This window comes from Asparagus officinalis, chromosome 1, assembly GCF_001876935.1.
Source record: "Asparagus officinalis chromosome 1, Aspof.V1, whole genome shotgun sequence".
NCBI lineage: Eukaryota > Viridiplantae > Streptophyta > Magnoliopsida > Asparagales > Asparagaceae > Asparagus > Asparagus officinalis.
This window is the reverse complement of record NC_033794.1, coordinates 13,158,911-13,170,567: the sequence shown is the minus strand read 5'-3', so window position 1 is coordinate 13,170,567 and position 11,657 is coordinate 13,158,911. Positions and strand designations below refer to the sequence as shown.

Below are 11,657 nucleotides of genomic sequence, written 5' to 3'. Positions count from 1 at the left end.
CTATTAGTCCTATATTTTGGGTCATTAGGAATTTTTCAAATATACTACCTTTTTCTGTCAGAAACCATGCATTGTGGTCCCCACATATACAGCAAAAGAACGGGGAAAAAATATTTCTAGATTCCTCATCACCCGAACACGCACCACGTGACTACTCCCCTGCCTTCGTCCTCCCATCCCCTTTATAAACCCATCACAGCTCACTTCAGAACTCCAGGCCTCAGATCTCCACCCCACAAAAAGAAAGAAAAAATAGAGAGAGAGAGAGAGAGAGCCTAAACCTAACCCTAGGAGGGGGAAAAAGACGATGCAGTACAAAAACCTAGGCCGATCCGGCCTCAAAGTCTCCCAGCTCTCCTACGGAGCCTGGGTCAGCTTCGGCAACCAGCTCGACGTCAAGGAGGCCAAATCCCTCCTCCAACTCTGCCGAGACAACGGCGTCAACTTCTTCGACAACGCCGAGGTCTACGCCAACGGCCGCGCCGAGGAGATCATGGGCCAAGCGATCCGCGAGCTGGGCTGGAAAAGGTCCGATCTTGTCATCACCACCAAGATCTTCTGGGGTGGGCCCGGCCCAAACGACAAGGGCTTGTCCCGGAAGCACATCGTCGAGGGGACCAAGGCGTCGCTGAAGAGGCTGGACATGGATTACGTGGACGTGCTGTATTGCCATCGGCCGGATGCGGCCACGGGCCACGCCGATGGAGGAGACGGTGAGGGCGATGAATTACGTGATTGATAAGGGGTGGGCGTTTTACTGGGGGACGAGCGAGTGGAGCGCTCAGCAGATTACTGAGGCTTGGGCGGTTGCTCAAAGGCTGGATCTTGTTGGGCCGATCGTCGAGCAGCCGGAGTATAATTTGTTGTCGAGGCACAAGGTAAAATTGATCAGATTAGGGTTTTTTTTAAACGTTAGAATTTATTAAGTTAATCGCTAGCTTAATGGAAACGTTGTTGTTTATTTTTTTTTCTATATTCTGAACTGTGACTATTTGTTAAAAGTAGTTAGGTTTTTTTTTGAGGACCGATATCAGAGAAACTCATATTGTGAACGGTTATGTTGAAGCATTTGTTAAAATTAGTCTCTCAGTTTATAATTTGTTAATTTATTACTAAACTTTTGTTTATACCCTCATCTCTATTAACTATTTACCACGAATACTCTTAATTTTCCCCTATATATTTTGGACTGACTTGTTCTAAATTCACTAGACTTGGGGGGCCAATATCAGGAAATCCCTTCTTTGGGAACATTTATGTTGAGCTATATAAGAAAAGCACTTGTTTGGGAACATTTATGTTGAGATATGTGGGCTGTTTCCTCCAATTTTCCATTTGCATTGACACAATAAAGATTGGGAGAACCCTAGTTTTAAACACGGACACTTACAAAATCGTTCCTACACTAAACACACTTCAAAGTTGTTTTTGCACAAAAACAGCCAGCCTGGTTTTTTTTTTTTTTTTTGAGAAAAAGGATGGATTACCAACATAGTAATCCAGCCAGCCTGGTTTTTTTTAAACCAAGATTCTGTATTTCATCTTAATGGGTTTAGAAGAGTCGTTACCTTTATGACCATTAGAGGTGCAATTGAAGACAGTTATTAAGGAAAACAAATGAACTAAGTGTCTTCACTTGCATTTGAGGTTAAGCAAACATATTTAAATTAGAGAGGCTATTTGGGATCTCTAATGGGTTTTGGGATCATGTTTTTGAGCCTTTTCTTTTAGAACTGATGAGATTTGGGGACCAATATCTGAAAAACCCTATTAACCTTTACTTTTTATTTTTTAATTTAACTTGTTATTTGATTGTGAAATCAAAGCATTCTTCATGAACATAAAATCCTAAATATCAGTAAGTCTCAAGTTCATAAAAGATTAGATCTTTCTTGATATTGGGCTGGGTATACATACGGCTGTATCTGAATAGTAGAAGCACTAGTTGAAGGGACTCAAAAGTGCAAAGGAAAGGAGTACCATAGAGAGTAGAAAACAGGCCACTCTTTATTGTTTGTCATCAGGTAAATCATAGTTCTGTCTAGGCCAGCGGTGTGTTTGTCTTAGAACGTAGCTTTGGAGGCAAGAATCGTTTACCTTCTTGAACCAAAACACTAGAGGATTGAGTTTCTCTCATAACTTTAACATTGTTATGGAATTCACTAGATCAATGGATGAAAACTTCAATGATTCAAAGGAAGTATTAAAAAAATGTTGATAAGATGTGTGTTGTTTCCTTGTTGAGTGCTTAATTTTTTGCTTGAATTAGTAGTCTTTTGCTGACATTTAATCTGGTGCTGATCCAAATGGCATGCAAGTTTTCTTTACAGTAACAATAGCCAAGAAGATTCCCAGTCAATAATTTCTTCTTATATTGATGCAGGTTGAAGTTGAGTATTTACCTCTTTACAGCAACTATGGAATTGGTCTGACGACATGGAGTCCACTGGCATCAGGTGTTCTTACAGGGAAATATAACAAAGGAAATATCCCACCTGATAGTCGGTTTGCTTTGGAGAATTACAAGGTGTCTTTTTTTTCTTGTCACTACATCAAGTGCTAATTAACTGACGTATTATCAATCTATATAAATTGACATATAATTGGAGCCAATTCAATGTTTGTGCCAATTTGCTATCACATTATAAGACTTAGTGAGCATGCTTGTATGGTAGGTGAAGTATATGCAGTCAAGTAAACAAATTTTCATATTTCTAACCTCCTCGAATTCACAGTTCTCACTTTCATAATATTTGCTATAATGTTGTTTATCTTGTCATTGTTAGTGCTAGACAAATCAAGTAAGGCAATGTGAATTCAGTACATTTCTCTATAATCTTCGATACACATGTATTCTGAGATATTAATGAGACACTCTTAAATATTAATATTTTTCTACAATTTATGGATGCTTATTCTTTAATAAAGTGCATATTTTCGTACACTTATATGCATGCATAAACTCACACAATGTATGGAATACAGCTATCCATTTGAATATGTGTGTATTTTTTTATTTTTATTAATGTTTTGGCAACAAGGGAAGAATAACTAAGTTAGAGACACCGATCTGGGAAGAGCAATGCGCCTAGCGTCGTCTACTAGCATCCGTCTCACCCCGCGCATCACCAAACTTTTCGCACATCGATTGCTCTCTCCAAATATGATAAACCTTACATTCCCATTCGCGCATCAACAAACTTTCCGAAGAATATTAAAGTTTTGATCAAGAGATTCAAATGAAATCAATAAACTCAACGGCACTTGATAATTTGTTTCCAACCAAACCTATCGATAGCCCTTGTCCCAGGCCACAATCAATCCTTTCCAAATTGCCCATAGCTTAGCTCTCATACTTGTAGAGAACCCCAACTTATCAGTAAAGCCCACCAATCATTAGCCTTCTGAATTCTTAATGAGTCCACCGGCACCCGCAACACCTAGATTGCCTTTATAAGCGCCAACTGTATTTAACTTTACCCAACCTTCCGGAGGAGCTGTCCAACTAACTTGCGCTTTAGCTCTTTGTTGCATTGCCTCATCCTTACTCAAAGTACTCCAAATCTCTGTTGCAAGATCACAAATAAAATAACCAGCATTAGGCGACAAAAGCTAAGGTTGCAGTGCACGCTCTTGTTCCGCAAAAAGCAAAGACTACGAGTAGCCTCGGTGAATATAGTCATCCAAGCTACCTCGCCTACCAAACCGAAACCTTTAGACAATAAGTTCCAATCCATCCAATCTTGCAAGTTCCAATCCATCCAAAAACTTCCCAACAATTGGGTCGAACATGTTGGATCCAAGCCCTTTTTTGCATCTGAACAATCCCTAAGAACATGAATGGTATCTTCAAAAACATGAGAGCAGTTTGGGCAACCTCCCTTAGTAGCTAAATTGCAAACCATTTTTGCCCCATTTGTGAGGAGACAGTTTGACGAGCAATCCATAAGAGGAATTTAGCTCGAAGCAAGTACTTCAACTTCCAAAATGTGTCCCATTTTTCCAAATTTTAAGTTGTCCGAGAACCTAAGCTCGTAAGCCGATGATGATAAGAATTTTCCATTACCAGAACAACTCCAATGAATTTTATCGGACCCTTCATTTAGATAAAGGAGAATAATGTTCCGTAGCTTAGCTAACCGTTCAGTGGTAGCCAAGAGCTAAGAGGTGACTAGTCCCACTCTTCTTCCCTCCAATAATCCCTCACTAGTTTGTTTTTTTTCACCACCTGGGCAATGAAACTAGTAAAGGAGATTCTTATCTGCTAGCCATGCAACTTCCCAAAACCAGACCGTAGTGTCATCACCAACTTGCCACATCATACCTTGTAGAAGAATTTCTGAACCTGAAGCAATACTCCTCCAAACATGGGACGTTGTTGGTTGAGGCTTGTCAAAAGTGGCACAATTTCTACTAAGGTATTTGGCGTGGAGAATCTTTGACCACAGTTCAGAAGGACTGGTCACCGTCTGCCACATGAGCTTTACCATGCTAACTTTATCGGTTATTGATGCTTTATGAAGACCTAAACTGCTGCATTCTTCAAGAGTGTAAATACGATCCCAAGCCATCATATGGATTTTTCTTGTCAATTGAACCTCCTGATAAAAAAATTTGATTACAAGCATCAGTTTTCTCACAAATGAACATAGGAAGCTTAGTTAATTGCATTACCTAAGAGGGAATTGCTGAAGTGACTAATTTTACAATAGTATGACACCCAACCATGGAGAGACAAGAATCCTTCCACCCTGCAAGTCGCTTCTGCACCTTCTCTATAATAGATTGATAAGTGGCTTTGGTAACTCGGCCGTGCAATAAAGGAACCCCTAAATAACGACCCAGATCCGTGATTAGCGGGATGTCAAGTCGCGAACTTAGGATACCAGCTTGTTGTCAATTGATATTATTTGAGACAAAACATTTGGATTTGGCCAAGCTAACTTTTTGCCTTGAAACTGCACAAAAGGATCTCATCACTGATTCCATAATTCCAGCTTACTTCAAGGAAACCAAAAAGTGATATATTATCGGCAAAAAAAGGTGGGACACTAGTGGTCCATTCCTCGATGTTCTAACTGCGATCCAAACTCTCGAGTTTACCTGTTCATCGATCAAATGTCCTAGTTTTTCCATACAAAAATGAAAAGATATGGATTAAGTGGTTCACTTTGTCGAATGCCCCTAGTAGGGTTAAAGCTCACTGACTTGGCCCCATTCCATAGGACTGAGAGATGAATCGTGAACACAGCTCATCATTAAATTCACCAAATTATTATCAAAGCCAATCTCATGGGGACTGCTTCAAAAAATGGCCAATGAATGCGATCATATGTATTTTCGAGATCAACTTTAATAATCATGACTCCCTTTTGACCTGTTATTCGAGCAAGTGAATGAATAATTTCATGTATGATCACAATGTTATCTGTAGTGGGCTAACTGGGGCACCCTAGAATAAAACTAGACTGAATCGAAGCCACACTTTTATTCAATAAAGGATGAATCCAGTTGACAATGACCTTGTGATAATCTTAAAAATGACGTTGCAAAGGCTAGTTGGATGGAATTGGTTAATGAACTCTGGCGCTTCCTGCTTAGGGATCAAAGTAATGAGAGATTGGTTAATTTGTGTAGGAACATGACCATCAAGGAGATCTTGACGGGCTAAGTTCACTATCTTACACTTAGTAATTTCCCAAAATTTTTGATAGAAAGCTACATAAACACCATCGGGTCTAGGATCTTTCAAGGGATGCATTTCAAATAGAGCTTCTCGAACCTCCGCTTCTGAAAGTACGTGACCACCTTTTTTTTTTGAATCAATATAGAGAAACCGTGCACAAGAGATTAGGAATGTTGGATCAAGATATCTGTTGTATATAAAGACTTGTTGTACCTAACCGCCATGGCTCGGAGCTTACTCTCATCAGAACACCACTCCCCTAAATCATCTCGAAGCATTCCTACTCTGTTTTACCTCCTTCGAATAATTGTTTTTGTGTAGAAATACTTCATATTTTGATCTTGAATTATAGCCCAATCCACTTGAGCTTTCTGGAACCAATGGATTTCTACAGGAACAAGAAGAGTGTTGTATTTTTGAACTTAAGTCTCGCTCTAGATGCTCCATTTAAGGTGTAGAACGCACATCTAGAGCTTTTCGCACCCCTTGAATTCTAGCAAGAACTCTTCGTTTTTTATGAAAGATATTACCAAATATTATTTTGTTCTAGTTAATCACAGCGTCTGTCATATGTTTAATCCTCTTAGAGAGAGAGCTAGCTTCCATGCTATTCCATGCTTCATTCACCACTTGCTCAATATCAGTTCTTGTGAACCAGGCCGTTTCCATGCGAAACGGTCTATCTTGACGAGGTGGCACATGCATACCCACCAAGTCAATCAACAAGGGACAGTGATCGGAGCGAGCTTGCGATAAGTGACGGACTATTTCCTCCTCGAAATGACTTCTCCATGCTGGGTTTACCAAAGCTTGATCCAAGCATTCCTTAAGAACAACTCTTCCACCAACAGTCTTATACCAAGTAAATCTTGACCTGACAAAGCCTAAATCAATCAAATTGCACTCTGCAAGACAAGAAAAATACCCTCTGCTTTGACTCAACAGAGTAAGAGAGCCTCCTTGTTTCTCAATTGAAGATGTAACTAGATTCAAATCTCCCGCCACCATCTGTGGACCATTAGTGTTATTGCTGATTGAACACAATTGGCCTCATAGTGATTCACGACGCACAAGATTAGGGCTTCCATAGACCGCTGAAAATTGCCAGCCACCTTCTCCATTCCACGCAATTAAGATATTTATTAGTTGATCAGTTGTTTGGGTAACAGTGATTGAAACTGTATCCTCCCTCCAAAAACAACCAGGTGCCGCCCGAGAAACCTTAAGCATCAAAATTTTCCACATTAGTAAACAAGGTACTATGAATAATTTTATCTGCCTTCGCCCCTGCCACCCTTATTTCTAGCAAAACCATCACAAACAGTAGGAATATGGACTAATTCAGTCACATTTCACAAAAAAGTGATTATTACCTGCATCGGGGCAATTCCAAATAAGGGAATTCATTAAGAAATTAAATTGAAGTGATCATAGGACCTAACTAACCACTAGAGCTTGAATTACTCTTCCCATTTGTGATGCATTCACTTTGTTGGGCTGCCTCTCGATCGGGATTATCAGAGCAGTTGTCATTATCCATAACCACTAAATCTCTGTGATCATCATCGATATGAGGGTGATGCTCCGTTTGTCTCTGGTTACAGACTTTAGGCAGAGGTGCATGCATACCCAGAGCTAGTTGTTGATTATTGGGAAGGTCCTGTGGGTGATTAGAAACTATAATTGGAGGAGGTCTGTGACTTCCAGTTGATAAGAGGCAGGTTTGTTTCTGTTGAGGGGGCTAACCTGATCAACAACTCGGCTCAGATGCCGCTTGTTTGTTAGTGTCCACAAGAGGAGATATAGCCGAAGAAGGGATGACTGTAATCGTTATGTCTGAATGCCTTAAGAGCGTAACAAAGGCCATGATCGAGAGATTCATGGGGATTTCTGGGTTGGACAAAGGCGCGATGATGCCTAAGGGGAAAATAGCGAGGATTTTTTTCTTAGTTGGAATTTTTCTTTGAGATAGATCGACCATGACTACGGAATGCAATCAAGGTTTTAAACGTTGGATGTCGGGTTCATATCGGATGACTAAGATTCATGTCGGATAGCAAAAATCAGGGATTTGTCGGGGGACATGAAAAATATATCGGATTGTCATTTCGGATGGTGTACATATGTGTAATATAAATATCATAAATAAAATCTAAATATACTTAATAAATTTTATTGTCTAACCATATAAAAAAAAGTAAATAACTTATAATGCTTAGGGTTGATGTTCAAGGAAAGAGGCGAGAAAAGAGGAGTCTGATATTGGTAGTTAAGGAGAGAGAAGATCACACAATATTAATGTGGAAGGAACAGCTCGAAGAATAGACCCATGAGATGTCGAAGGAGAAAGAAGATACGCGACAGAATGACCTCGGTCTTTTTTTTTATTTCCCCTAATTGATCGGGTTTCTTTGGAAGGAACATTAAGATAATGAGGAATTTAAACACAAACCTGATTAGACAAACATAACCAAAAAATCAGCCAATTTTTCAAACTGAAAACCGACCGACATAGCCGACATGTCCCCCGATATATCCGACATGCCCTCCGATATATACAACATGAATCTTAAAAACGCAATAAGCATTGCAAAACCCCATATCATGTCGGTTGACCCCTAAATCCGACATGTCGCTCGACATGTCCGACATGACGGCCGACATTTAAAACATCGATTGCAATTGATTTAGAACTCATGTGAGCTACTGCATTTAGAGGACTTATGACTTTGGGTCTTTCCGCAAATACTTTTGGTTTGGACCACACATAGTAGTGGCAGTAGAGGTGTGGATCTTCAAAAAAGTACTCGGCCCTTCATAAAAAAACAAAAGGCACTAGGTCTTCTTGGGCCTCTTCCATTCCAAGAGCAGCAAATCTTGAGCCCATTGATTCATTTACTATCTCGTTTCCCAACATATGATACCCATTAGCTTCCTTTATTTGCTCTTCTTGATTGGTGCCTTCCTTTGAAAACAGTTGACTTGCCGCTTTGTCAAAAGCTAACTGGCCACGTGGCACTTTCCTATTGCTTCTTTTGGGTCTTTTAGCAAACTATCCAAGATCCATAAGGATACATTTTTGTTGCCTCTATCTTCTCATGATTTGTAGGGATTACTAAAATCTCCCCCAACCATCCTTTCTTATCGGAATTTGAGCACTGGAGCAGTTGTCACTGCTTCGGTGGGGTTTTTCAGTCAATGATTAGAGATATGACCATATTCACCACAAGAAAAACAAAGAAAAACAAATAGAAGGCAGGCCTTCATACTCCACATGTTGAAGATTATCATTAATCTTGACATAAGGGTGAAGGAAGGCCTTAGGATTAAGTTCAATACAAAACCCAACATAATGACCACGCGTAACCTCAGCGGTACCTGTATCAATCTTAATTGTTCAGCTAAGGGCATTCCCCACTTTGCGAAGGACATCATAGTTGAAGTACTCAACCTGTAATTCAGGCAACTGAAACCAGAAGAGAGTAGAATGGATAAGCACGCAATGGTCGAAATTCAGGTTTTCATTTACTTGCCGTGAGGTAGTGCCCTAGAATAACCCAAGAGCCAGCAAGCAGTGTGTGAATGTAGCCTTCCTCTAGTGAAAATCGAACAAGGAAATAGTCATGATTGAGATCAACTAGAAATAATTCTCCTTTAGGTCGCCACAATTGTTTGATTCGTTGGCTCAACATATTAAAGCCAATTGACTTACCAAGGAGTTTTAGGATCAAACCCTTGCACCATGGCCGTTGTAGGCGAGCTTATTCGTTAGGTGGGATTGAGATCCTAGGCCATAGCCCCTCAGATTGGGATTCAGGAAGGTCCATAGATATATCTGAAACTTTATTTGATTGATCTCCAAGACCATGTTTAGATGGCATAAACTCTGACTCATCACCCATGAAGATCTTCGGGGTAGGTCTCTTGGTCATGAAGGAAGCCCTTTATGTTGAGGAAGCCCATGCATTAGGAATAGGTTTAGAAGCCTTATTCCTTGAAACTTCACCATTTTCTCCTTGAAACTTCACCATTTTCTGTGTCCATGACGATAGGTTCACCATTTTCTGTTTCCATGACGATAGGTTCACCATTTTCACATCGATCTTCAAGTCGGCACTTCACCTTCTTTGTACTCTGACCCAATTGGTCGTGTTCCTCTGTAGACGTAGCCATATCTATAGACGTAGTTATTACCTGGAAGTAAATTATTAGAAAGGTGTATATGTGTATTTACTTATGTATAATTTACAAGAATATATGTTGTAGTTAATAGTACAGCTTTTCGTTAGGACAAAATGAGCAGTTAATTAATTTAAGTCAAGTCAGGTTAATTTCTGTCATAAGTTGAACAGTTTTACTCATTCTATCATTGTTATAATTTATTAGGACTATTTGTTGAGTGGCCAGCAAGTTTCGGGATGGCAGGGTGGCAGAACTTGCAGTCAAAACAGATGTTCCCTCAGAACATTAGGAAAATCTTACTTAGCATATCCAGACCTGTGTATTATTGCTTTTCTGACTTTTTTATTGTTCTTTTTATATTTCCTCCAGTGAGTCATTTAAATGCACTATTTGCAGTGTGTATGGGGACAGGTTCGATCATAAATAGAATTATATCTTAACCTCATTGCAAAGAGTTCAATGCAAGAAAGTTAAAAGTATTAAATTTCTAACTGAAATATTTCTTGTAGAATCTTGCGAGTAGATCACTCGTTGATGATACTCTGAGGAAAGTCAATGGACTGAAACCCATTGCGGATGCTCTTGGTGTTCCTTTATCTCAACTGGCCATTGCTTGGTGTGCATCAAATCCCCATGTCTCGTCGGTAATTACAGGGGCAACAAAGGAGGCTCAGGTGCATGTTCTTTACCATTTAACTCATCATGCATATAGACTATAGCGTGATGATTCTGATATATTCTTCTTCTTTACTGCTGGCTAAAAAAAAACTTTCGGGTCGTGTAGATTAATCCATAGTGAATCTTGTAGATGAATTAGGCCATGATTTTGGGTGTCATTTAATGTTGTAACTTGTTTGATGCTGTAAAAGTCCTTTATATTCTCAATGGATCCTTCGTGTTCCATAGTCTACATATTGTAATGAACAAACGTGTAAACTTTTGCCTTCTCGTTTCTAATACATAATGACTTATTAGTCTCTGACGCTGAAACTTGTTACTTTGTTTTACACGTGAAAACAGATTGTAGAGAACATGAAGGCTATTGATGTCATTCCCAGGCTGACACCGGATATTCTGGAGAAAATTGAAGCAGTCGTCCAAAGCAAACCCAAACGCCCAGATTCATACAGGTAAGTCTCTTCTTTATATTTAAGGAAGCAGAATGGTGGATGGATTTGTAATGATCATTGGGTATACCCGATGCATTGGGGATTATTGTCGTTATTTAATGTGTTGTTTTATGTGTGTTTATATTTGAGCTCTTGTCGGACTCATCAATGAACTCAAGATTTGTGAATGGTTTGACATTTCACATGATATATGTACTATTACGATGTGTCCTATATTATGTAGTTTTTGCAGTATCATATGATAGTAGATTTGCGCATGGGTTAAAATTCCAATGAAGCTTTATACAAGCTTGGAACTTGCACTAACTCCCTTTCATTGTCAGCTGATGAATTTATCTGCTTTGTTTGCTCTGTAAACAAATATTCTTGGTTGCTATTTTTGAATCTTTTTTGGATTAAAGTTTTTTGTAGTTAGCGTCGCTATTTCCTTATTTCTTCAGGTACCGTTTGGCAAAGGGTTAAGTGAGGGGTTAAGGAGACTTAACCCCTTCTTAACCTGCCAAACACAACAAATCTATATAAGGGTTAAAGTGAGTTAACCCTCCATAATTTGCCAAACATAAAAAATATAGAAGGGTTAAGTTAACCCTTATAGAGGGGTTAAAATGAGTTAACCCCTCAAAATGAGGGGTTTACTAATACTCCTATTTCGATGGAAT

At 39.4% G+C, this 11,657-nt stretch overlaps 1 protein-coding gene across 1 annotated transcript; it reads left to right on the top strand.

Moving 5' to 3' along the window:
* On the top strand, window positions 197-11,255 carry LOC109850683 (probable voltage-gated potassium channel subunit beta). The gene is given in 5 exon segments (XM_020420742.1): window positions 197-691; window positions 693-878; window positions 2,384-2,527; window positions 10,378-10,542; window positions 10,889-11,255. Coding segments are annotated over 5 exon segments (993 nt in total). The 5' UTR covers window positions 197-307; the 3' UTR covers window positions 11,003-11,255.